The sequence below is a fragment of the Sus scrofa genome, chromosome 4 (genome assembly GCF_000003025.6).
Source record: "Sus scrofa isolate TJ Tabasco breed Duroc chromosome 4, Sscrofa11.1, whole genome shotgun sequence".
NCBI classification, from domain to species: Eukaryota; Metazoa; Chordata; class Mammalia; order Artiodactyla; family Suidae; genus Sus; species Sus scrofa.
The window spans coordinates 88,965,012-88,990,809 of record NC_010446.5 but is presented as its reverse complement, the minus strand read 5'-3'; the positions used below and the strand labels follow the sequence as shown (position 1 = coordinate 88,990,809).

Sequence of the window (25,798 nt, the reverse complement as noted above, 5' to 3'; positions counted from 1 at the left end):
TGTAAGGTGAGTGTGGAGAAAACGAGAACGAGCCAGGTATTCAGGCAAATAAAAGAAAATTTATTAGAGGGAAAAGGAGAGGGTGACTGACTCTTGAGAAGAGCCATTCCCCAGCCCTTCTCCAGGGGCCTTCTTATACTCTGTGGATGGGAAATTGTATTCCCTGAAGCCGGGGGAGATTAGTTTATCTTTCTCCTGCAGCTGGACTCTGGTGGTCACATAGTCATGAGAAAGTCAGAGGTGTCTCACGGTAGGGTGGTTTCATAATCTTGAGAAAGCTGGAGGTGTGTAGTGTCCCACAGTGGGGGGTCTTGTAGTCTTGGGAAAGGAGGCACCAGTGGTGAAAACCAGATGTCATCTGAACATGGTGGTCAGTCTCTTGGGTCAGCATAATGAGCCATTTTAACAATGAGCCCCCATGTAGCCCCTAACATCTAGGCCTCTGAATGGATCTAGAAGTATGGAAAGACTGGGGGGTCACTCTCCTCCATCACCTGTTCTAAAGAGACAGAGAGAAAGTTCCTGTTGTGGCGCAGTGGTTAACGAATCCGACTAGGAACTATGAGGTTGTGGTTTAGATCCCTGGCCTTGCTCAGTGGGTTAAAGATCTGGCTTTGCCACGAGCTGTGGCGTAGGTCACAGACACGGCTCGGATCTGGCATTGCTGTGGCTCTGGTGTAGGCTGGTGGCTGCAGCTCCAATTCGACCCCTGGCCTGGGAACCTCCATATGCCACAGGAGTGGTCCAAGAAATGGCAAAAAGACAAAAAAAAAAAAAAAAAAGACAGAGACAGACAGGAGGTTGTGAGCTGAGTTTGAGTAACTAGTCCCCTCCCTCTTTCTCCCAGAGGCTGAGCCCAGCTGAGGCCCCAGAGGAAGAGAAGTTGTTTCCCAATTTCTACATTTTCTGTGAATTTGGAGTGGGACTGAGGAACATCCATTCTGGGAAGCCCTGAATCTTCTGGGAGGAGACAGTTGAGATGAAAGAGGGTGGAGGGGAGGAGCTAATGAGAAAACATTTCTTTTCACTTCCTCTTTTGCTCTCCAGAATTTGTCTGTCCTCTGGGGTGGAATCTGTCGAGCCTTGAGAGAAGCCTGTCTTGCGCTGGCGCTGCCAGAGGCAACCTGCGTACTCCAGGAGGTGATGGGGATCCCCTCGTTCCTAGCCCTCCCCGCTGCCAGGAGTGACTGGGCTGATTGCATGCCCTGCCATCCTTTGGGCCACATGCTCCTGTGGACAGCTCTGCTATTCCTGGGTGAGTGAGAGTCCCCAGGAGGGACGGTGGAGCAGGAGCAGAGGCAGGTGTGCTTTTCTAACTCAGCTGCTGCCACCTCGGTTGGGGCTGAGCTTGGGCAAAGTTGAGGAGTTGGGGGGCATGGGAAGCACGTCAGGAAAGTCAGGAGGGTGAGGGCAGGCTGATGGAAATCAAATTCTGACCACCCTGCTGGCTTTGGCAAATTGTGAAATTGGCAGAATCAGGAAGTTTTTTTTGCCAATCTCTTTTTAAGTCTTTTGCCCAATCTCACTGGGTTCACATGTCCTTGGTGCTCTGCCACCCTGCACAGCAGAGCCAGCTCTGAGGAAAGTCTAGTGTCATAGACTTGAAAGGCTAATGAGCGGCCAAGGTGTTTACCTTCCTTTTTTTGTGTGTTTCACTGGGACCACATCTTAGGTGGGAAGGCTAATGCTGTCTTATGCAAATAGCAGGTGGAGGGAAGATACACTGTGGTGGGGTGCAGTGGCCATTCTCTGTGCCCCTGACACCACTTCAGGCAACTACTCTCTTTAGGTGTAAGGAATTTCCCCTGGGAAAAAGCATAAGAGGGTCTCGGTTATCCATGGAATGGGGCTCAGAGAATGTAAACACCAGGCAATTCTAGAATCATCAACTGTGGGACCAAAGGAGCATGCATGCTTCCTTGCACTGCACGGCCATTAAGCAGGAAAAGATGAGTGTCACTATCAAGCACAGAAGAGCAAATTTAACAGAGAAAAGTGTCAGAATGGCAGTTCAGTGTCCTTTTGAATATGGAGACAGTAAATTTACATATACCAATCCAACTCCTGTGTGGGTTTTATTTTTATTTTTATTTTTTGCTTTTTAGGGCCGTGGGGGTTCCCAGGCTATGGGTCCAATCAGAGCTACAGCTGCTGGCCTACGCCACAGCCACAGCACAGCCACAGCCACAGCCACAGCCACAGCAATGTTGGATCCTTAACCCACTGAGTGAAGCCAGGGATGGAACCCATGACCTCATGGTTTCTAGTCAGATTCGTTTCCGCTGAGCCACAGCGGGAACTCCTCCTGTGTGGTTATTTAATCAACACATAACTGAAGAAGTAAAAGCACAGACAACACAGGTGAATGAATTGCAGCCAGAAAAGGACAAGAGAGTTCAGGGGATCAGCAAGGAGGTGATTATTTATAATGATGAATCAATGAATCCAAACACCAGGCTGATCTTTGCTTTCTCTCTTACAGCTCCTGTTCCTGGGACACGTGGTAAGTGCTCCACCCACATCCTCTCCCCACAACAGCTACCTCCTCGCTCTGCTCCCAGCACTCTGTCTGGAGATGCTCTGTCTGAATGCAGCAGCAACCCAGGACTTAAGCAGAGCCAGGGAAGAATAATTGCTCCCTCAAGATGCCTTGTCCCTTTCTTCTTCCTCCTTCTCTTCCTCCCAGGGAAGCGGGGGATGGGCAGCACCATGCACAGGTACTTCAGCCCTTCTGGTTCTGTTAACCATGAGACCTCATACATAGTGTCACAGAAAAGAAATGTCCTTTCTTTCAACTGTCTTCCTCTTTCCAAACTAAATCACGAGCCCAGGCAATTTTTGTTTCAGCCACATGCAAAATCACATGATCTGCTTAGACCGTCCCACTGTGTTGATAAATCCTCTACTTTTCATACATCCGAGGGCTTCAGAGCCTGTTCCCCCGGACAATAATAGGAGGAGACACCAATGGTTGCAACTTGGTGAGGTGAACACTGCTGGGCACTTCTTTCTCTGCATGACTAACCTCTCAACCTCCTAGGACTGGTAGGGAGATGGGGGTCTTCCTGGGGCACTGAAGCCAGGATTTCCCTAGACTGGTCCTCCAGCCTTTCCCCCCCTTTCCTTATCTTTCCTGAGGCCACAGGATCTCCTTTGTGCTTTGGTGTCAGGATAGATTTATTCTTTTTTTTTTTTTTTTTTTTTTTTTTTAGGGCCTCACCTGCAGCATATGGAGGTTCCCAGGCTAAAGGTCAAATCGGAGCTATAGCTGTCAGCCTAGGCCACAGCCACAGCAATGCCAGATCTGAGCTGTGTCTGTGACCTACACCACAGCTCACAGCAGTGCTGGATCCTTAATCCACTGAGCAAGGCCAGGAATTGAACCTACAACCTCAGGGTTCCTAGTTGGATTCAGATTCGTTTCCACTGTGCCACGACAGGAACTCCCTTTTTTTGCTTTTTTTTTTTTTTTGGTTTTTAATTTATTTTTTAATATTTTTATGGTGTCAGGATAGATTTATTCTAAGGGGTAAAGAATTGATAGGGATAAAGTAGGATAATTAGTTTAGAAATCCCACTAGGGGAAATAAAGACAGAAAGAGAAATTTAAGGGAGTCTGGGAGACAGTTGTAAGCTAATGACCACTCAAGAAAATCCAGTAACCTATCAACCATCTACTCTATCTTGAAGGAGACCAGGTGCATTCAAGAGCCAGGCATACTCAAGCCACAAGTCCTGATAGTTAAAACACAAGACAATAGGTATGGGGTCTGAATCTTGTTACATGAAGTTAGAAAGTTAATGGTTCTTGAAGAGCAGCATTTCTGCATGGAGCCAAGATGGGAATATAAATGAAAGGAGAAAGAAACTAGGTGAAAGGGGACATTATATTGAAACCTGAGATGAATTACCATATTTTAGTATATGTTACCACCTTTCTGCTAATATATATATGATATAAATAGTGCTAAGACAGTCTTGGTTAGACCATATAGGGTCAAAGGAAGAACTAATGATGTAGTTATATCTATGCAAAAATGAGGAAGAAGGTGCTTTTCTCCCGTCTCCACTTTGTGATTATAAAAATGTAGACTTTTTTTTTTTTTTGCCAGGCCTGCAGCATGCAAAAATTCCCAGGCCAGGGATTAAACCCATGCCACAGCAGTGAGCCAAGCTGCTATGGTGACAATGCCAGATCCTTAACCCACTGTGCCATAGGAGAACTCCAAATGGAGCCCTCTTTGTTCTCAGGGGCTGAGCTCCCTTGCTGGCCTGTTAGTACCTGTCACAAGGGTCCTATGCTAAGAAATTTATGCTTTGCCTGCAACTTCGCCTCATGCTAAATTATTTGTGCACCAAGACAAAACAACTTGAGCTTCAGTAAGTCATGAAACCAGGTGAACAGTTTTAATTAGACGACAGTGGATTCAAGTCCCAATCTAAGGTACAGATGGGTTTGAGCCCCATCCGAGGAGGAGTGTAGTTTCAGAATGACAATCGGTCAGAAGAGAAACATGACATCTGACTCTCAGCCTGGCATCTCCACCAGATGTCCCCACTTGTCTTCATCCAACTGTGGAGAGCGTTTATCTACTAACGTCCAAATACCTCAATTTACAGGAGAGAAATTGATTCCCCAAAAAGATGTATGTATAGTGCATGTGTGTGAGAGAGAAAGAGAGGAACAGAGAGAGAGACGAGACAGAGAGATGGAGAGAAAGAAGGAACCGGTTAGACATCCTTTGGTCAGGTGTACTTGTATTTGTAATGTGTCTGCCTTGCCCCCTCTCCTATTCCCTTCCTTCTTATTCTGCCTGAGGAGCAGACAAGCTCCCTGGGAGAACTTGGCTTCTTGGGGCCCCTGGGTGGGCTATATGAGTTGGAGGGATTGCCTTCAGTTGCACAACAGTTCTGGTTGGGTTCCTCTCCTGATGTCTCCAGCAGGGCCACAGTTTCCCATTATCCAACATTTGGGGTCTACTTGGGCCCTAGGGGACCCCTTTCCTCATGCTGCCTCTTCTCTCTGCCCCTTAGCAGTTCTCCCAAAGGCTGAGGTGAAGCTTCAGCCTGCATGGATCAATGTGCTCCAGGAGGATTCTGTGACACTGACGTGCCAGGGCGACCATGACCCTGGGAACACCACCACCCAGTGGTTCCATAATGGGAACTTCACCTGGACCGAGAACCAGCCCAGCTTCAGCTTTAAGGCCAGGAGAGCTAGCAGCGGATACTACAGGTGCCAGACTGCCTACTCCAGTCTCAGCGACCCTGTGCATCTGGATGTGATTTCTGGTTAGTGGAAGAAGGCCTGGGAGAGTCTGGGAGGACAAGGAGAGATGAAATCAGCTTACAGGGCAGAGGTTTTTAGGGAAGAGGGTGGCCTGTTTACTGAGAAGCATGGCTATGAATCTGAAGTCATTTTTGCCCACTCATTTCCCTTCCCACCCACCACCTTGGTTTAGTATGTGCGGTAGGGTGGAACTGCCTAAGAGATTTCTCAGTATTTGGGCAATTTTGCCTCGGTCCTGACTTGAACAAGAAGGTAAGAAGGCCATAAACAGGCAGCTGAGTGTGAGAGAGGCAGAAGGAAATCCCTAACTCATAGGACCGCTTCCATTTTTACAGCAGAGTCAAATGCACAGACAGACCACAACTGAATCCTAGCCCTGGAACTTACTAGCTGTGTAAACATGATGATTCCATTTAGCTTTGAGCCACAGTTTCCTCATCTGCTCAATGGAAAGACTACCACCTCCTCTATCAGGTCCTGGTGAGAATCAGCATTTCCCTGCCCCACCCCCAACCCCGGCTCTCTGTGCAACTTGAGGTGAAAGTGGTGTTTTAATCTTATTTGTATTTCCAGCCTCAGGCACAGGGCAGGGCTCAATGACTGTTTGCTGAACAGATCAATGATTCTCCAAAGACCTTGGGAGTTCCCATCGTGGCTCAGTGGTTAACGAATCTGACTAGGAACCATGAGGTTGCAGGTTTGATCCCTGGCCTTGCTCAGTGGGTTAAGGATCCGGCGTTGCCCGTGAGCTGTGGTGTAGGTTGCAGACGCGGCTCGGATCCCACGTTGCTGTGGCTGTGGTGTAGGCCGGCGGCTACAGCTCCAATTCAACCCCTAGCCTGGGAATCCCCATATGCCACAGGAAAGCGGCCCAAGAAATGGCAAAAAGACAAAAAAAAAAAAAAAAGATTCTCCAAAGATCTTGGCAAGAAGTAGGTTCTCCATAAAGAAAAGGCATAATGCAATTATGATGAATATTGTCATTGTTATACTTCACTTTGTCCCCTTCTCTTACCTGGCTCCTAAATTTTCCTCAGAGATAACTAATAGGCCAAGTGGGCCTCGGCCCCAGACCTTTCATCTTTCCTCTCTGCGCTTAGCAGGGAAAGATGGTCCTGGAGGGAATCCCCAGAGGCCTGGCAGAGCCCTGACCTCAGTGCCCCGACCCTCCAGGAATGGGGTGGAGATGAGTCACCCCTCATGTCTGTATGAGCACCTCCCACTTCCAGCCACACTGCCTGACAGAGGGGACCTTGGCATTGAGTATGAGTTGGATACTGCCCTGGAGGATCAGGGTGCAGAGCTTGCTATGACAGTCTTGAGCCAGAGCATCAGCCTTGGGGACCCTGGGTCATTATCGTGGAGACTAGAGCCAACAGAATGCCAATTGCTCCAATGAGAGTCCCAACTCAGGTGGTAGCCCTCGGCCCCCGATAGTCAAAGCCACTGTATGAACAGCAAGCAGAACAGGCTCTGCAGGCATTGCTGTGATAGCTCTATGGGCCCCCGTCTTTCTACCAGTTCATGTGCACCTGCTGCTCAGCGGACCCAGCTGCATAGCCTGGCCTCTGTGCAGCTGATCACAAGTGCTGCTAGTCAGCAGGCCAGCTCCCCAAACACCAGCACTACACAGCAGCTGACCGACACCCAGGCCTCAGTCAATCTGGCCACAACATCAGCCACCCAACTGACCAGCCAATCCACGAGTGTGAACTCTCCCAATGTTACCACTTTGACCCAAGCTCTGCTCCTGGGAAACACCACCTCCTCCTCCCCTCAACCTGTTCCAGGCCCAGATGTACCTAAGACTACAGCTGGGGAACTTTTTCCAAGTAAACCAGACCATGGGCTGGAATGTGCCTTTAGCTTCTCAACTCATCCTGATGCCTATTAGGACAGTGACTGTAGTCCGGCTGGAGGTGCCAGCTGCTCAGGCTCCTGGAGTCCGTGTAGATGCAGATCAGGAGCAGCACTGGGCAGTGAGGAACCAACAGGCCTCAACCCAATTCTCCTCTCTCTAGCCTCCCCCAGGCCTCTGGCTGTGGCTCAGGTTTCCTCTATAGGGATCAGGCCAATCTTTAGCATTAGTTCATTTGGTGGAGGCAGTGGGAATAGCATTCTGAGGTCCATGGATCCAGGTAGAAATGGGCCTTGAGTCAGTTCCTCCTCCAGAATGGGTGGTGGTGGGAGCTGTCCCAGGAAAGGCAGATGTGGTGGAGCCCTTGCCTGCATTTCAAACACTGATGGTGATCCAGGGCAGCTGGACAGAGGCAGAAAGTGCAGTGGCCAAGAAGACAGAAGCAGATGGGAGTGGTCAGCAGGATGTGGGCATAAACCTGACATAGAGAGCTACACCTGCCCCCAGGCAGACCCTTACTAGCTCAGTCACCCACACACAGATCCAGCCCCATTCACCAATTTAGCAATAGCAACGGATCCAGCTCTTGGAGAAACAGGTGATGACCAGGCAGCAGATTGCTATCGACCGCTGGTGACAGCTCCAGCACTGTCAATCCCGGTACTTCTCCCCACAGCACCTCCAGTGGGTGCAGCAGTAGCAGCAGCAGCAGCAGCAGCAGCCACGACTCTCACTGCCCCTCAGCCAACAGGTCTGGGTCCCTGTTGTCTTCTACATGCAGTCTGTGTACCTGCTGTGCAAACCCAGACATTGGCTGTCAAATGCAAGGAGGAAGGAGATGATGTCTTCACCTTGGGTTCAGGGTTCCTGCCAAGGGTTCTGCACTAGCAGTGAGCTCCAAGGCCACCAAGGAGAAGGAGAGCAGTTTGGAGAAGAAGCTGAACCAGTGACCAGAGGGAATGCTAATTCACCAAGGGGGGAACTGGCAGCCATGGCCCCTGCCCACAGCACCACCTCCTACACTAGCCATGGTGTCCAGACAAATGGGTGACTCAAACCTCCATGGTGAAGCCTCACATGCTCAACCACATGATCGAGGGCTTTGGAATCCAGGATGGAGCAGAACCTTTCCCAGTGGGTTGTTTGTTACTCAAAAGTCTGAGAAGCTGCTCTGTGTAGACTGGCCTCCCGACAAGGCTGAATGAGAATCAGTCAGGTGGCCCCTGGGGAGGGGACAGCCCATCTGCTGAGTAGTCAAGAGGACAAATCTCCTGAAGTTCCAGCCTTGTGGCAAGTGCACTCCTGCAGAACAGTTCTGTGGCTCCAAGAGTTTCTACTCCATGAGTTGCACTAAGAGGTAGAGTATAGGAGCTTGACTGGCCCTGTCTTTGGAGCCCTGGGAAGCAGGTTGATCCCCGGCCCAGCACAGGGGGTTTAGGATCCAGCATTGCCAGAGCTGCGGCTTGGGTCACAAATGAGACTCGGATCTGATCCCTGGCCCGGGAACTCCATATGCCATGGGGTGGCAAAAAAAGAAAAAGAAAAAAAAAAAAAAGGTATAGTGTGAGCTGTAGCCTCAGTTCTGCCTGAAGAGGAAAACACATGGAAGTGTCTTGAGAAGTCCATAATGCTTGTGTTCACCAGTGTGGACCCTACTGCAGCTCCTCTGACATCACCCATGCTAAGATCCAGGGCAAGTGGCTCCGAAGGTAAGAGGACTCTAGCTAGGGTTCAGAGAATTCCACTTAGGATGAAGCACTCTCTCCAATGTCCCTGGGTCTTTATAAGTGAGAGCTGGTCAGGGGGAGTGTGACCCAGGGAACTTTGACACAGTTCTGCCTACCCCAGGATTCACAGCATCAACCCTGTGTTCTTGTCCAGTAAACTTAGCCAGTGGAGTGTAGAAGATTGTATGAGTTTATCGCCTCTCTTCAAGACTTCCAGAAGATTGCAGAGGAGTTCTCTTCCCAAGAGATTGATGCAAAAGCCCTTTTATTTCTTAAAGAACATCTCATGAGTACCATGGACATGAAACTGGGCCCTGCCCTCAAGACATGCACCAAGAAATTGTCCTCAAGGAGGCGTAAGTTGGCCCTCTTGAACAAACCAGCCTTAGGCAGACACCTCCCACTGTCCAAGTTATAAGCCATACCAGTTGAGATTGCTAGGGAGAACATGCTGTTCTAATGAGGTGCACCTTCTGTAGAGGGGATTTTAGCCAAGCAGGGAGGGGAAGTGCAAGAATTGGTTGCTGGTGCTACATGCAAGCAGCTTTGACATTTTCTCTGGGTTCCACTTCATTAAATTTTTTTTTTTTTTTACAATTCTTAGCCTTCCCTACCTCTACCCTAACTCAAGCTTTATAAGAGGGGCATTCTAGAGAACCAGGACTGCTCACCTAATCCTGGTGTGGCATGTCCTGCAAGGGTCTGAGTTTTCCAAGAGAAAGAATACACAGGATGTTAGCAGAGGAAATGGCTGGGACAGAGGGGTTCCTTCCCAGTGGGAGAGGTGGGGTTTTCTAGCTCCTGTGACACAAGTAGCAAGATCTGGTGTCCCCCAGCTTTCCTCTGGATTGTCCCACTGTAGCTGTGGCCCAGAGCTTTCTCTTTGTTGTCACTTATTCCCTCATCTGTGTGGAGACTTCTGTTGGCATCATTCTGATCTCGTGCAGGGACTAAGTGTGTTTGATGGCATACATGTGGTTATTGTTACTATTTTTCCTCATCCGGAGGGACTCCCTTCCAATGTATCTGTTGTTTTCTACCCTTTCTTTACAATTCCAACTCTGCTCAATCCTACAGCTTTAGGAAAAAGGAGTGTGTGGGCTGAGGTCAGGATTACAAGTACCCACCTCATCTTCTATTCCTTTTACAACAAAAAATTACATATTTTTTCTTCCTCTGTAAAAGGATGTAAAATGGGAGGGAAATATACACAGCAGGCTAGCAGTCCACCCATATCACTGCTGCCTTTGGATAAAGTCCTTGCTAAAATGAAATTCCACGTTTACTAATATGCACCAAATAAGCTAATATTTGTTGGATGTTCACACATTTCCTCAAAGATGTATGTCTCTGCTGTGTCCCCCTCACCTGTTGTCTCCTGTGTCAGAGTTGATTCCTCCTTTAGGGAAGGGATGGTACCAGGGTCTCTTATGCCCTTCCTGTGGAAGTTTGTTGGACAGGACAGAACTGCAGCTGGCTTATTCCAGGACAGGAATTAGAAGACAAGCATGTCCTGAATACCTACTATATGCCATAGTAGGTGGTAGAACTACTCTAGATTAGTAATGGTATGACTGTGACCATTTTCACATGAGGAAACCGAGGTCCAGAAGAATTAAATTACTTGCCAAGATTCAGATCAGGAATGTCTGATTCCAAACGTAGGCTCCTCTCCACATCTAATGTACCACCAGTAAGGATTTGGTCTAAGATTTGAGTCAGGCCTCCTGGGTCCTGTGGTCCCTTTGTGTCTTTCAGACTGGCTGCTGCTCCAGACCCCTAGCCTGGTGTTCCAGGAAGGGGAGCCCATTGTGCTGAGGTGCCATAGCTGGAGAAACAAGCCTCTGCATAAGGTCGTATTTTTCCAGAATGGAAAATCTAAGAAATTTTCCTACGTGGAGTCCAGCCTCTCCATCCCACATGCAAACCACAGTCATAGTGGTGAGTACCACTGCACAGGATCAATTGGGAAGACGTCACACTCATCACAGCCTGTGAACATCACTGTCCAAGGTGGGAACTAAGTCTTTTCATGGAGCTTTACACCTTGGAAAGATGGGTAGTGAGGGGATTATTAATCTTTTTTGGAATTCAGGATATTTAGTTTGACCCAACTGCTGTGTGAATACACAGCTCTGTCCTGGATAATTTCTCAGGGATTATAGGGATGGGTGTCATTCACTAGGAGTTTTAACTCTTAAGGGACAGAAACCACCTTTTTATCCTCCATATCCATCTTCCAGATATTGCTATTCTCCCTCTTTTTCAGGGGGAGGGCTGGGGCTTAGTTCCTCGGCCAGGGATCAAACTCATGTCACAGCAGTTATTAGAGCCACAGCAGTGACAATGTTGGATCCTTAATCCACTGAGCCAGTAGGGAAATCCACCATTCTCCCTCTTTCCCACCTCATTCCATGTACTTTATCATATGTCCCTCTAGGAGTCTAATGCTTGCTTGTGTCTCCCTAGTGAACTGCTCAGGCTGGGCTCAAATCTTAGCCAAAGGAGCCATGTTGGCATGAGACTCCCTCTGCACATACAAATAACTAGGCCTCTGCCTTTTCTTGAGAAGTTATGCCTTGTGAATTCCAAATCATGCCCTTTCAGATGGCATCACAAGCATTTATGCCAGACTAGTGTGGGTTAGTGAATACCTGGTCTCAGGCTAAAAGGAGGTGGTGAGTGAAAATCTGTTGATGTGGTCTATGGATTCTCTAGTTCAACGTTTTCCAAAGGCTGTTCCCCAATCACATAACTCCCAGAGAGATGTTTCAGAATGAGGGGTTCTGTGGTCAAATCAATGCAGAACATGCTATGTACTCTGTTCCTTTCCTTTTATATTCATAATGTACATTAAAGTCCTCAAGAAGCCCTGTCTTAAAGAAAACTCTTAAATGAAGTGTCACAAGGCATTTGCTAAACCTGGGTAGCTATAAAATCTTTTTTCTCTATAACTTCTGTTAATGTCCTAAAGAACAGATGTGCTCCTGAGGTTATCCTTTGGGAAATGCTGACCCAGTGCATTATTTGGGAAGGCAGGGAGAGGAAAAGGTCCTCTGAATCCTTTCTGGGCTACCTGTCTGTCTTGGCCTTGGCCTCAGCCTTCTCAAAAGCTTCTCACTAGGGACCTGATTGTTTATTCTAAATTTCTGCCTTAACAAGTGTCATTTTCCCATCCTTCTGCCTCTCCTATTAGGTCCGGCAATTCTATTCATCTTTCCACCTTGGTATCAAATAACTTTCTACCTGGCGATGGGGCTCCTTTTTGCAGTGGATACAGGGCTGTATTTTTCTGTCCAGAGAGACCTTCAATGCTCAAAGGGAGAGTGGAAGAACAGCAAAGTCAGATGGAGCCAAGGCCCTCAGGACAAATGATCGCTCATTCCATGGTGTAACAGCTGTGGTAGCAGCATCTCTTCAGTCCGTAACTCTTCCCCCAGCCCCGACTTAACAGCAACTTGGGCCAAGGACCCTCCAAGGAAGGAAAGGGCCTGTGATCTTCAGAGCTAAATCCTAACAGGTCTTACCTTTACTGATTTCCTGAAGGCCAAGGTACAGTCACAACCCACCCAGCTCTTCAAAGACTCACAGCAAATGTGTTTTCATAGATGTTTGACAGAGGCTCCTCAAATATATGAAACCTCAGTAAACCCTGCTCTACTTCCAAAATAAATCCAACAATCTGACAACTTCTCAGTACTCTACTACTGGCACCTTGGTCCAAGCTACCATCATCTCTCACTTCCACAGCCTCCTGACTGGTCTCCCTACATTCACTCATGCCACCTGACAGTCTAGTCTCAACAAAACAGCTAAAGTGATCTTTTAAAAATGTGCGTTGCACCTGTCACTTCTTTGCTCAAAGCTATACAATAGCTTCCCTCTTGTACATAGAGTAAGAGCTAAAGCCTTTGCTACAAGGCACTACATGATCTTCTTCCTCACTGCCTCTCTGACCTCATCTACTGCTCTTCTTTGCTTCCTTGAATACTTCAATTATTCTTCTGCTCCAGGTTTATATTATTTACTGTTTCTGAAATGTTTTTTTTTTTTTTTTTTTTTTTTTGTCTTTTTGTCTTTTGTTGTTGATGTTGCTGCTACCTCTTGGGCCGCTCCCGCGGCATATGGAGGTTCCCAGGCTAGGTGTTGAATCGGAGCTGTAGCCACCGGCCTACGCCAGAGCCACAGCAACGCTGGATCCGAGCCGCGTCTGCAACCTACACAACAGCTCACGGCAACGCCGGATCGTTAACCCACTGAGCAAGGGCAGGGACCGAACCCGCAACCTCATGGTTCCTAGTCGGATTCGTTAACCACTGCGCCACGACGGGAACTCCTGAAATGTTCTTTCTTACAGATATCCACACTGTGCTTCAACATGGTCTTTACTCAAATATCACCTTATCAGTGAGGTCTCCTTGACCATTCAATACAATACCACTCCTCCACTATCTCCTAATCTCCCTCTCTTGCTTGATTTTTTCCCCCATTGTACTCATCACCAGCTGAAGTACCATATGCCCAATTGTTTAATTGTTTATTGATGTATTTTTACCCATTGTACTTATTACCAACTGACTATCCCCTCTCCCATTAGAATATGAGCTCCAGGATCCAGTGCTTTTTTTCCGTTTTGTTCACTATCATACAGTTAGAGTCAAGGTCAGCATCTGGTACATGACAAAGCATACAATACCTATTTGTGGTGTGAGTAAATTCCTTATAATTTGAAATCAAAGACTTTTTAAAAAGGCACATCTACTCCATCTTCCCAGAAGCAGAAATCCAATTCAATATTACTGAACACCCTGTTAGATACCATCCAAGATATACCACTGGTACATGCATTTCAGCTTTGAATGTATTTGCCTAAACTCTTTAATATAATTTACTTTCACCCATCACATCTTTTAAAGTAGTATATCAGTTGGACTTGCTTCCCTTTAATTTAATTAACTTTCTAAGCCTATAGAGTAGCATTGTGAAAAGTATACTGAAAATAGAGCCAAAAACCTGAATTTGTGTTTCATTTCTACCATATGCTAGCTGATTGGTCTTGAAGAATTTAACTACTCTGTGAATTATATTCTTCTTCTGTGAAATGGTAATATCTTTCTCTCTCCCCAGGGATATCTTGTTGAGGTTAAAGTTTAACAACATACATGGAAACATAATGTCATTGGAACATAATAGGTATTTAATAAATGTTTATGGAAACTGTAGTCTTTGGAGCACACTATTTGGCTGGCACTTTCCCCTTAAACAGATAAGACTGTTTTTACTATAGTAACTGAAAAAAAGGTAGGGAGGTGTAAGTTGGAGTAGGGATGGACTAGAAGGTAGAACTGAGTGAATTACATTTTTGTGGCTAGTCACATTGGGAAAAAAATGGGTGATAATCCTACTTGACCAGCTCTAACCTGCATATTAAACTCACAGATCATAAAAATACAATCTTGGAGTTCCTGGTGTGGTGCAGCAGAAACGAATCTGACTCGGAACCATGAGGTTGTGGGTTTGCCATGAGCTGTGGTGTAGGTCTCAGATGCAGCTTGGATCCAGCATTGCTGTGGCTGTGGCTGTGGCCGGCAGCTGTAGCTCTGATTAGACCCCTAGCCTGGGAACCTCCATATGCCGCAGGTGCAGCCCTAAAAAAAACAAAAAGACAGAGGGGAAAAAAATAAATAAATAAATAAAGATCTGCCTGCAGCAGCGTGGGTTGCTTCAGAGGCATGGGTTCAATCCCCTGCCCAGCATAGTGGGTTAAAGGATGTGACCTGGTGCAGGTCTGCAGCTGTGGCCCAGATTCAATCCCTGGCCCCAGAACTCTCGTATGCTGTTGGTGTTGCCATTAAAAAAAAAAAAAAAAAAAGGGCAGGGTTCATTCAGGTATAGCATAGGTACATAGTTTAGGAGACACAGGAATCCTCTTTTGCTCATGGGAAATCAGAAACTTTTGACGCTACAAAGACTTAAAAATGGTGAAGTTCAATCTCCTCATTTTAAAACTGAGAAAGCTCAGGAGTTCCCCAGTGGCCCAGCAGGTTAAGGATGTGGTGTCCACTGCTGTGGCTTGGGTCACTTTTGTGTTTTAGGTTTCACCCCTGGCCCAGGAATTTCCTCATGCTGTGGGCATGGTTGAAAATAAATAAAATAAAATAAAATAGAGAAAGCTGTGGCCCAGATGGTTTTAAGGATGTTCAAAGATGTACACGTAATTGGTATCATAGACCTTTACATATTGTTTTGGATCATACTATACATTTTGTTCAACTTGCTTTTTGTACTCAGTTTTAGGTCAAGAGCATCTCTCCACAATCTCTATTTAAGTCATCATTGTTCTACACTTCTTTATTAATTTGTCTTTTTAGGGCCACACCCACTGCATATGGAAATTCCCAGGCTAGGGGTCGAATCAGAGCTGTAGCTGCCAGCTACCACAGCCATAGCAACATGGGATCCCAGCCTTGCCCGTGACTTACACCGCAGCTCATGGCAATGCCAGATCCTTAACCCCACTGAGCGAGGTCAGGGATCTAACCCGCATCCTCATAGATAGTTGGGTTCCTTACCACTGAGCCACATTGGGAACTCTCACTGTTCTACTTTGAAAGACACTCAAATTTATATGTTTCACATAAGTGGATATGCTTAAGTGTATTATAAAGTTTGCATTGCATAATAAGCTTCCCTATATTTGAACTCTTTTGAGTTAAAAAAATAAAGTGAGTGACACTGGAAATGTGTGTGTGAGGCTCTGTCCAGGTATGGAGGTGCTTGCTTTAGGGCTATACCTGAAACTCTTGGGGGTAGGTGTGCAGGTGGGGTTTTGCGGCTGCTGAGGGCTGGGAGAGAAGGTTAGAGGAGTTTGGACAAGGCAGTTCCTGAACAGACCTCAGGGCAGGCCATGTTTTCCTTTCTGAAATAAGGATCTTTTTCTTGCAGGCCTTTGCCTAAAATGTCCTGACTTTGACATGTAGGCCTAGCCAGCCTAAACTCTGAGAGTGAATGAATTTAAAGCTGACAGCTTTTCTCCCTCCTGGAGTTATAAAATAGGCTCCTTTTTGAGGATGATTTGCTTTTCCACTGTGGAAGTAATTAATTGCACAGTTCTTCAAACATTCCCTTATTTCATGGACTGATCACCTTCTTAGTATAGCTGAGCTCACTAGCAGCAAACTTTGTCAGCTCTTTCTCATCAATACACTGGGAAAGGGCTGGCCCAGAAACCCAGTCCAGAAGTGGGATTGATACCTGCATCCTGATTCCTTCTCCCTCTTCAGGCCCTGAAGTGTTCCAAAGAGTTCTAAGCCACCTGAGGAGAAAGGAGCCACTTTACTCAGAGTAAAGGTTTTTAAGTTTTGCTTTTTAAAAACTAGTAGTTTCATTGAATCAGATGAATAATAATATAGTACATAAAAGTTGAAGCTACTAGAGTTTAACATTAGAATGTATCATGTTTTCCTGGGTACTATCCTCTTAGTCTAGTAGTGACCGTACTTGTCTGTCATGTGGGAAACCAGAGTTCCATTTCCCAGAAGGAGATTACAGACAACACTGGCTTCTCTTTCCTCCATTTCCACCCTCGTGTCTCCAAAAAGTCTTCTCCTTTCGGTATCTTAGAAGTCCATGCCAAAGAGAAACACCAAAATATTTAAATGAGATCTTCTGGATTAAAGAAAGTGAGACAAGGCAAAGACTCAGTTTGCAATGCCATAGATCTGATGGGATCAAATGTGGCTTTATTGACCAGTGAAATCATCTTGGCCTTTGGCCTTTGGGGCACAGGATGCCTTGTACTCCAGGCATTTATTGCACACCTGAGTTCTGGGTTTGAGCTGGGAACCCGTCCAGGCCTCAGAAAGAAAACACACACTATGCCTTTCCAACTCATCCCTTGGTACTATGCTCCCAGGAGATATGAGCCCGCAGGGGCTGGATAAGAGAAGGGACATTCTCACCACAGTTCACCTGCATTTTCCTTCCTCCTAGGCTGTTCCCAAGCCACAGCTCCAGGTTCTGGCTCCTTTCTGGGCTGCGACTTGATAAAGGAGAGAAAACCAGAAGAACCCAGCCTTTAACTGGTTTTATTTATGTCATTGTCACAAATCCTAGTAGGGGAAAAACAAAACAAAGCTTTTTTAAAATCACTGAAGCTGCTGAAAGAAAAGACACCCTTGTGCATTGGCCGGGAATCGAACCCGGGCCTCCCGCGTGGCAGGCGAGAATTCTACCACTGAACCACCAATGCATCTTGTGGAACGGCTGTTTGCAGCATGATCTCTTAACATCATCCCTAGCCCTAGGTCCCTTCCTAGCTGTTCTTCTCAGTTATAATTTTGATAATACTGCCTTTATGTTTCAAGAACCCCCTCCCCTGCAAATATTAAGGATTAAGAAATTTAAATCTTTGGCCTTGAGGCCATGGCTCTCTTCCCATGGTGACATTTTCTTTGGGCTTTTCTGGAGGTGCCGGACTCAGACCTGCCTTCTTCAACCCAGGAGGGTGTTCTTTTGAGAAGTTACTGCCCTACCTGACTTCTGCCCCACCGATGGCCTTTAGAACCAGCTGGGAGAAGCTGGAACTTTCTCTGTGGCTCTGAGTCAGACGCAGGTGAGGCCACCCTTCCTTGAACAGACGATCCGCCCGAACCTTCTTCCCGAGTCAGCGGCTGAGTCAGCCAGAGCGGGCGGGCTGGGCGGCTCTAGGTTCGCCCGGAAGGCGCTGGAAGGTTCACGGTTGCGGGGGCGGGAGGAGGCGGGTCTTCCGCAACTGGATAAAAAGCTCCTGGAAGGGGAGGGAGAGCAGATCCGAGCTGGGTGGACGCAAGAGTGGCAGTGCTGAGCGTACCTCCAACGTTGAGAAGCACTAAATTCCGAAAGCTGGTGCATCTGACTTCATATTGCATTCGTGGACAGAAGCCACAGCCATGTCCGCTGCAAGAGAAGTGGCCATAGGCATCGACTTGGGTACCACATACTCCTGCGTGGGTGTGTTCCAGCACGGTCGGGTGGAGATCCTAGCAAATGACCAGGGCAACCGCACCACCCCCAGCTACGTGGCCTTCACCGACACCGAGCGGCTGGTGGGCGATGCAGCCAAGAGCCAGGCGGCCCTGAACCCGCAGAATACCGTGTTTGACGCCAAGCGGCTAATTGGGCGCAAGTTTGCAGACCCCACCGTGCAGTCAGACTTGAAGCACTGGCCTTTCCAGGTGGTGAGCGAGGGTGGGAAGCCCAAGGTGCGCGTTTCCTACCGTGGGGAGGACAAGGCGTTCTACCCGGAGGAGATTTCGTCCATGGTGCTGAGCAAGATGAAGGAGACTGCGGAGGCGTACCTGGGCCAGCCCGTGAGGCACGCTGTGATCACCGTGCCTGCCTACTTCAACGACTCTCAGCGTCAGGCCACCAAGGACGCAGGTGCCATTGCAGGGCTCAACGTGCTGAGGATCATTAATGAGCCCACAGCTGCTGCCATCGCCTATGGCCTGGACCGGAGGGGCGCTGGTGAGCGGAACGTGCTCATTTTCGACTTGGGTGGAGGAACCTTCGACGTGTCGGTCCTTACTATTGACGCAGGTGTCTTTGAGGTGAAGGCCACGGCTGGAGACACTCACCTGGGTGGAGAGGACTTCGACAACCGTTTGGTGAACCACTTCATGGAGGAGTTTCGACGGAAGCACAGGAAGGACTTAAGCACGAACAAACGGGCCCTGCGCAGGCTCCGCACCGCCTGTGAGCGCGCCAAACGCACCCTGTCTTCCAGCACCCAGGCCACGCTGGAAATCGACTCCCTCTTTGAGGGTGTAGACTTCTACACTTCTATCACTCGAGCCCGCTTTGAAGAACTGTGCTCAGACCTCTTCCGCAGCACCCTGGAGCCAGTGGAGAAAGCCCTGCGGGATGCCAAGCTGGACAAGGCTCAGATCCATGATATTGTCCTAGTGGGTGGCTCTACCCGCATCCCCAAGATACAGAAGCTTCTGCAGGACTTCTTCAATGGCCGGGAACTGAACAAGAGCATAAACCCAGATGAGGCTGTGGCCTATGGTGCTGCTGTGCAGGCAGCAGTGTTGATGGGGGACAAGTGTGAGAAGGTGCAGGATCTCCTGCTGCTGGATGTGGCTCCCCTGTCCCTGGGGCTGGAGACAGCCGGGGGGGTGATGACCACGCTGATCCAGAGGAATGCCACCATCCCTACAAAGCAGACCCAGACTTTCACTACTTATTCAGACAACCAACCTGGAGTCCTGATCCAGGTGTATGAGGGTGAGAGGGCCATGACCAGGGACAACAACCTTCTGGGGCGCTTTGAGCTCAGTGGCATACCTCCTGCCCCACGTGGAGTGCCCCAGATTGAGGTGACCTTCGACATTGATGCCAATGGCATCCTGAGTGTGACAGCCACTGACAGGAGCACAGGCAGAGCTAACAAGATCACTATCACCAATGACAAGGGCCGGCTGAGCAAGGAAGAGGTGGAGAGGATGGTTCGTGAGGCGGAGCAGTACAAGGTTGAGGATGAGGCCCAGAGGGACCGGGTGGCTGCCAAAAACTCCCTGGAGGCCTATGTTTTCCATGTGAAGGGCTCCTTGCACGAGGAAAGCCTTAGAGACAAGATTCCTGAAGAGGACAGGTGCAAAGTACAAGACAAGTGTCAGGAAGTCCTTACTTGGCTGGAGCACAACCAGTTGGCAGAGAAAGAGGAGTATGAGCATCAGAAGAGGGAACTGGAGCAGATTTGTCGTCCCATCTTCTCCAGGCTCTATGGGGGCTCTGGTATCCCTGGGGGTAGCAGTTGTGGTGCTCAAGCTCGACAGGGAGCCCCCAGTACTGGCCCTGTCATTGAGGAGGTTGATTAAATGGCCCCTCCTGACAAGTCAGCTGTGACTGTAAGGTCTGAGCTTGTGGACTTTCTGTAACTTCAGGTGTGGGAGTGTAAGGGGAATCTTACCCCTAAATAGAGAGGGTTTTTTTTTGTCAGTATCTTATACCTGAGGTATCTGTCATTTGACTTAAAAAAAAAATCTTCTCCCACTTGGTCTGAGCTTGTGGACTTTCTAGACTGTCTATATGATCCTGCCTGTAACTTCAGGTGCGGGAGTGTAAGGGGAATCTTACCCCTAAATAGGGGTTTTTTTGTCAGTATCTTTTATACCTGAGGTATCTGTCATTTGACTTAAAAAAAAAATCTTCTCCCACTTCAAACAAGCAGAAGTAACCATTTATGAACATTTGTGTGGCACTTTAACGTTGCTTTCATCTAACATTTAATGTATTTTGTTACTTGCATGTATGGATTTTGTTATGTGAAATAATAGAGCTAAATAAACTTTTAAAACAACTTCTTAGTTTTCATTTTATCCAATTAAGTAGATGAAGGGGCAAGGCTTTCAGAAGCAGAAAATGTTGGGGTGGGTGCTGAAGGAAGGAAGGGAAGAAAATTCACAAGACTGTGTGTGATTTCTATAGGGGAAAACAAGGTAAGAGGAAGAGTTTGAGGCTGGCACATTGAGACAGTATTGAATTGTGAGATCAGATAAGAGAGAATTGTGACATTATGTTGAAAGAGGGAGGGAGGTGGAGTTGGAAAACAGAGAATGGTAAGAAACTTAAGTCCTAGCAAAACCCTAAAATAAAAATTCTGTATTGGGAGCCTAGTTTAGTGTGTCAGTCTATGCATCCTAATAGACTGACAAAGAGTTTATATGCTAATTATCTGTCTCTAATAATGAGACTTTACTCGTTGTTCTTTTAGATAATCGATCCCAAGTATGTGTAAGACTAAGAGATTAGGTCTGGTGGTATAATTAAAGTTATTATTGATCTTATCTATTTGAGAGAAATGGCATGGTCCCATCTGGTTTCTGCTGATGAGCCTTAGGATGAGGATGCTGCTGCTGCTGCTGCTGCTGCTGGCAACTGTGTAGGAAAATGGCTATATTGGAACCAGATGGCTTGTGTTTTCAGCACTGCAGCTTTATCTATCACACTAGTTAAACTCTGAGTTTCAGTTTCCCCTTTTGTATAATGGGGGTGATGATGGAATAGTATCTCGGAATTATTAAGAGGGTACAACTAACTAAATATGTGAGAAGTGAAGAAGAATGATAGGCATATAGTATTTGAGCAACAAATATTAGCTATAACTAATTATTATTAATTGTCAGCTGTGTACCAAGACTTGACATATACCATCTAATTTAATCCTCACAGCAACATCACAGTGTATAATCTCTTTTTGAAGGTGAGGATTCTGAGGCTAAAAAAGGTTAAACAATTTACTCAAGATCCATAAGTATTAAATTGGGAAAGGGTGGTGGTGGGGAGATTTGGGATTAAGAACCCTATCGGGCCTAATTCTAGAGCCTGTGCATTGCCACCTTACAAACAGGCCATAACGCCACTTATTACCAGACCTCCCCCCAGATATTGTGAAATTGGACATATCATTCCTTTAGAACACAGTTGGATAATGAGCCCTGAGTGGAAAAATATATTTTATTGTATATTTACATTATTCATTAGGTGAAAATGTATTTTTTTGTAGCAAGTGGTTGAAACTGGGAAGTATCTTTGGGCTCAACCTTACTGCCAATTAAATGAAGAGCAAGGATAAATTTGTGTAAGTTAGTTCCCAGTCAACACAACCCATTCTACATCTCTCCTGTGTGGGAAGGGAGATTTATTTTTATCTCAGAATTGAAAGCGGTCTTGGCTAGAGTGCTATATTATATTGACATTATAAATATAATAATGTATTAAAATATACAAAATTTAATAAATACATTATTCTACATTATATTTTGCTAAGGGTGATCTCTTACAGGTGAAGAGGAGGTTGTAGTAACTACCTATTTGTACCCTGGTTGTCATTTCACATTTTTAACTGCTTTTTCACGCACCTGGCCTAAAACCTGTACAATCTGACTTCACATTGAAGGAACCTGGAAAAAGAGGTGATGTCATATACACATTCTATATTACACTTTTCCTTTCCTGAATTTCCTTCTTACTTCCAACATTGACCATCCCAACTTATTTGTAACTTCTCAGTTGGAATGATGGTACTTATAGGGTTTAGATAGTTTCCTAGCATTTCAACAGCCTCCCTCTCTCCTTCCCTACCTCAAAATACACACAGATTATAAGAGGGAGAATTTCATTGTGTTTAGTTGTATCTGTTTTTCTACAGATAATTTAGACAAACAATCCACTTCATCTACTTTTAAATGACTGCTGTTGATGGTTTAGATTCTTTGGAGACTATTTCTTGTTAATAGGCATCTAAATATCATTATATTGTATATAGTCTTAGTTTGATTTTTGTAGTCACAGCTTTGTGTGTTTATAATAAAAACATTAGAACAGGAGGTCCCTGGTGACCTGGCAGTTAACCTTTATTTTCACTGCTGTGCCGCAAGTTCGATTCCTGGCCCTGGAAATTCTGCATGCTGGGAGTGCTGCCAAAAATAAATAAAACAAATTAAATATTTATTTCTCAAAATATTAGAGCAAATTAAATCAAAATACATGCCCGTTATTCAAAAATCAAATTTTGCTTCAGCACTTCTAGTGAAAAAACAGCAGTTTTTTGTCCAACTCCCAGTTCCTACTCCTAATAGGCAAGTACTTACAAGTTTTTTTAAAATGCCTATTTATTTTGCAATAATTTTAGACTGACAGAAGAATTGTAGAGATACTATAGAAAGTCACCATATATCCTACATCCAGCTTCCCCTAATGTTAACGTCTTACATAAACATGGTACATTTATTAAACCTGGGAAATTGATATTGGTACAATACAATTAACAAAATTGTAGACTTTGTTCAGATTTCATATCTTCTCACTAATGTTATTTTGCTGTTTCAGAAGCCAATCCAGGATAAAATGTTGCATTTAATTATCATGTGTTCCCTACAATCTGTGACAGCTTCTTAATCTTATGATTTTTTTTTAAGACCTTGACATTTTGAGGAATACTCGTCAGGTATTTGCTAGATTGTCCTTCATTGTGGCTTTTTTTTTTAGTGATTGAAGTGTAGTTTGGGAAAGAATACCACAGAGTGAAGTGCCCATCTTATTGCATTATATCAGGAGGTATGTGATATCAATGTGACTAATTGCTCATAATGTTAACCTTGATCATATGATTAAGGTTCAGCGTTGTTATTTTTTTTTTTTTACATTTCTTTCTTATGGATGCACTATCATTATTTTTTAGTTTAGACTCAGTATTTACCTTAACTTTTTATCCTCCCTTCCAACAGTGCCTGGTGTATTGTTAGTGCTCAAATGATATAGAACAAAATGTGGCAAAAGAAAGGAGATTCCAAGTTAAAGACAGACCTATGGGAAGACATCTAAATTAGATAGGCCAGTGCAACTCAAACTTTAATGTGTGTATGAATTATCTGGGAATCTTATAAAATGTGGATTCAGTAGGTTTGAGGTGTAGCCTGAGATCTGTATTTTTAACAAGCTCCTAGGCTGTCTAGTTTAATCTTCACAACAATTCTATCTCCATTTTTATTACAAGCAAACTAAGAAAAGTCAAATACATTTCCCAAGGTCATAGTCTAGTAAATAACAAAGAATGAAGTTTGGCAAGCTTTCATTAACCAGATTCTTCCATCCTCATCCCTATGGACCGCTCACAATTCAGATCGTCAGGAAAGGACAAGGTTTTTCTATACCCAGCTGCTCCCAAATCAGAAAGCGGTTTCTTTGCGGTTTTTAGGAAAAAGTTCTTGAAACAACCCCATGAATTTATCTTTCCTTTCTACTAGTTTCCATTCATATGCCGTATTGATTTCTTTTTCTGGTTTTTGGTGACACAGCAAACCTATTGAATTAGAATTGGTGGTGGGACCGGGTCCGGCAAGATGGTGGGGAATCCGAGTCTCGCCAAAATGTGACTCTAGAACGTGAACAAATTAAGGGATCTGGGTGGAGGGTTTCACCTTGTCCAGAGGAGTCTTTTGTATCTACCTACCCTAATGGGCTCAATATATTTTCAAATAACGGAATAGATAGAAACAGAGAAACTGGAGTCTAAAGGAAGAAGAAAATTTTGTTGTTAGGGATAAATCTAAATATATTGTTTCATATGCAAAGCGAAGCAAAATCTCCATATGTGGATATACCACACAGAAAGGTGTTGATTAATATTCTTTTCTCCACAAATGCAATCCTACTCATGGTTGGGGGAAAAAAAGAGCTTGTCAGAAGTGGGATTCGAACCCACGCCTCCAGGGGAGACTGCGACCTGAACGCAGCGCCTTAGACCGCTCGGCCATCCTGACAGTGATGAAAAACGCTTTTTCTTTTTTACCTTTAAGATTATCATACGGTGCTGTAGTGCGACATCGTTTTGGCTGTACTGTTTATTCATCGTTTTAAATAAAACTAGAACTTTCCTTGGACTTCTTCGCAAAACAAGAAAAGTAAAACTGTCTCCAAGTCCTACTTCTTACCTCTTCACTACCCTAAACTGTAAAGATCCTTTTCTTCTACGCCCCTTCGAGCACTCCTCTCGCTCTTTCTCTCGGGGGCGCCACACCGGGGCGGAGCCCCTTGCCGTCCGATCTCCCTCGGATATTTAGCCCCAAATCACCATTACCGAATCCAGTATCCGGTGGATCCAGTGCTGAGCGCGTCCAGCAGCTTTGCTGGGACCGCGGAAAGCAGAAGTCTTCAGAAGGGTAAATAAATGCCCGGGTCGAGTTAGGCGTTGGATTTCCCGCCGGGCTCCGCGCTGTTCCAGCTCTGGCTCCCGGTGGTCTCTGCGTCCCTGGCCTCGTGTCGTTCGTTGGCTAAGACGATTAAGAGGAGTAGTCAGGAAGGGTTTTATTCTCATCGAGAAAATGCTCCGTATAGCTTGGGCTGTTAGATGCAGAATGGTACTAAAAAATATCGGTACATGCGTGGCCTCTGATAATTTTATACAGAGAATTCAAAGCCTATTAAGCGACAGCGTTGGTGGTATAGTGGTGAGCATAGCTGCCTTCCAAGCAGTTGACCCGGGTTCGATTCCCGGCCAACGCAGAGCCTACGTTTTTGTCGCCCTCCGCTGAAGCAAGTTCTGCAGACAGCGAGAAATTAATATCGTGTGCAAAACAACTTTAAAGCTTGAGTGAAAATAGAAACTGAAACTAGAACTGCAGCAGCACCTCGCCTACTTCCACCGCCTCCTTCATACCCCCCCCGGGCTTCTTTCTCTGCTCAGCCACATTTCGGAGGGGTTAGGTTCTAAAGGTATTCTTTCCTCTCTTACCTTTCCTCCTGCCTTAACTTTTTAAACTTTCAACTCGTGGAAATCTTTGGGATATTCTGGATTCTGTTTTGTCAGCCTCGAAAGTGGGCTATGGTTTTATACCTGCAAGATTCATACGGTAGCTATAAGCTATTGGGAACTTAATACCGTCTGAGGAACTGCGTTTTTAAGCCTATTTAATTGAAATTAATACATTAATAAATTGAAGTTAATTAACGAATTGAAAATAAATCAACGAAAAATTTAAACACATACTATATGAACCTACTTTTTCAATTGTTAATTTCATGAACTCTCAATACTAATTTTTTCCAATGAAGTGTGTTGTCTATAAGTGTAAAATACTGGATTGAAGATTAAATACAAAAAAAATTAATATTTGTGTGTTGTTACATGTTGAAATAACGTTTTTGAATATTGAGTTAAATCAGATATATTATTAAAATGATTCACTGTTTATTGTTACTTTTTAATGTGCTGTTGGAAAATTTAAATTACGCATAGGTTTTCTACTATGTTTCGATTGCAATGTGTCAGTTTAGATGCAGTAAATATACAAGTTGGCCAACAACGAACAAGCTTTCAAAAAAAAAAAAAAAAAAAAAAGTATGGCGGCTTAGAAGTGCTTTCCTAAGCTCTGATTT

General features: G+C 45.6%; 2 protein-coding genes, 1 long non-coding RNA gene and 3 other non-coding genes across 11 annotated transcripts; 3 read left to right on the top strand and 3 right to left on the bottom strand.

The window, feature by feature from the left end:
• LOC110260307 (low affinity immunoglobulin gamma Fc region receptor II-like) lies at positions 1,029 to 16,997 on the top strand. Of its 5 annotated transcripts, none has more exons than XM_021089521.1 (5): positions 1,029 to 1,255; positions 2,483 to 2,503; positions 5,038 to 5,292; positions 10,634 to 10,888; positions 12,072 to 14,097. In XM_021089521.1, the coding sequence occupies exons 1-5, from the start codon at positions 1,144 to 1,146 to the stop codon at positions 12,248 to 12,250; spliced, it is 822 nt and encodes a 273-aa protein (XP_020945180.1). In that variant the 5' UTR covers positions 1,029 to 1,143; the 3' UTR covers positions 12,251 to 14,097. The 5 variants fall into 5 exon arrangements, with proteins under 5 accessions (XP_020945180.1, XP_020945179.1, XP_020945183.1 ...); XM_021089520.1 differs by having other exon boundaries at positions 1,032 to 1,255; positions 5,035 to 5,292; XM_021089524.1 differs by lacking the exon at positions 12,072 to 14,097 and adding an exon at positions 16,868 to 16,997 and having other exon boundaries at positions 1,033 to 1,255; positions 5,035 to 5,292.
• TRNAG-GCC lies at positions 17,056 to 17,126 on the bottom strand. The gene has a single exon. It is a non-coding gene; the product is annotated as a tRNA-Gly (tRNA).
• On the top strand, positions 17,701 to 20,218 carry HSPA6 (heat shock protein 70). Its single transcript, NM_001123127.1, is given in 1 exon segment — positions 17,701 to 20,218. A coding segment is annotated over 1 exon segment (1,932 nt). The 5' UTR covers positions 17,701 to 17,805; the 3' UTR covers positions 19,738 to 20,218.
• On the bottom strand, positions 22,181 to 24,588 carry LOC110260308. 2 transcript variants are annotated; one of them, XR_002343377.1, is made up of 2 exons: positions 24,213 to 24,588; positions 22,181 to 22,338 (listed from the first exon to the last, which is right to left on the bottom strand). It is a non-coding gene; the product is annotated as an uncharacterized LOC110260308 (long non-coding RNA). The 2 variants fall into 2 exon arrangements; XR_002343376.1 differs by having other exon boundaries at positions 24,355 to 24,588.
• TRNAL-CAG lies at positions 24,101 to 24,183 on the bottom strand. The gene has a single exon. It is a non-coding gene; the product is annotated as a tRNA-Leu (tRNA).
• Positions 24,854 to 24,925, top strand: TRNAG-UCC. The gene has a single exon. It is a non-coding gene; the product is annotated as a tRNA-Gly (tRNA).

Excerpts from the sequence above, each read along its gene's own strand:
- LOC110260307 (XM_021089520.1), top strand. The coding sequence starts at position 1,144 with ATGGGGATCCCCTCGTTCCTAGCCCTCCCCGCTGCCAGGAGTGACTGG. Across the intron at positions 2,504-5,034 it reads TCCTGTTCCTGGGACACGTG|CAGTTCTCCCAAAGGCTGAG; the intron begins GTAAGTGCTCCA and ends TCTGCCCCTTAG. Across the intron at positions 5,293-10,633 it reads GCATCTGGATGTGATTTCTG|ACTGGCTGCTGCTCCAGACC; the intron begins GTTAGTGGAAGA and ends TGTGTCTTTCAG.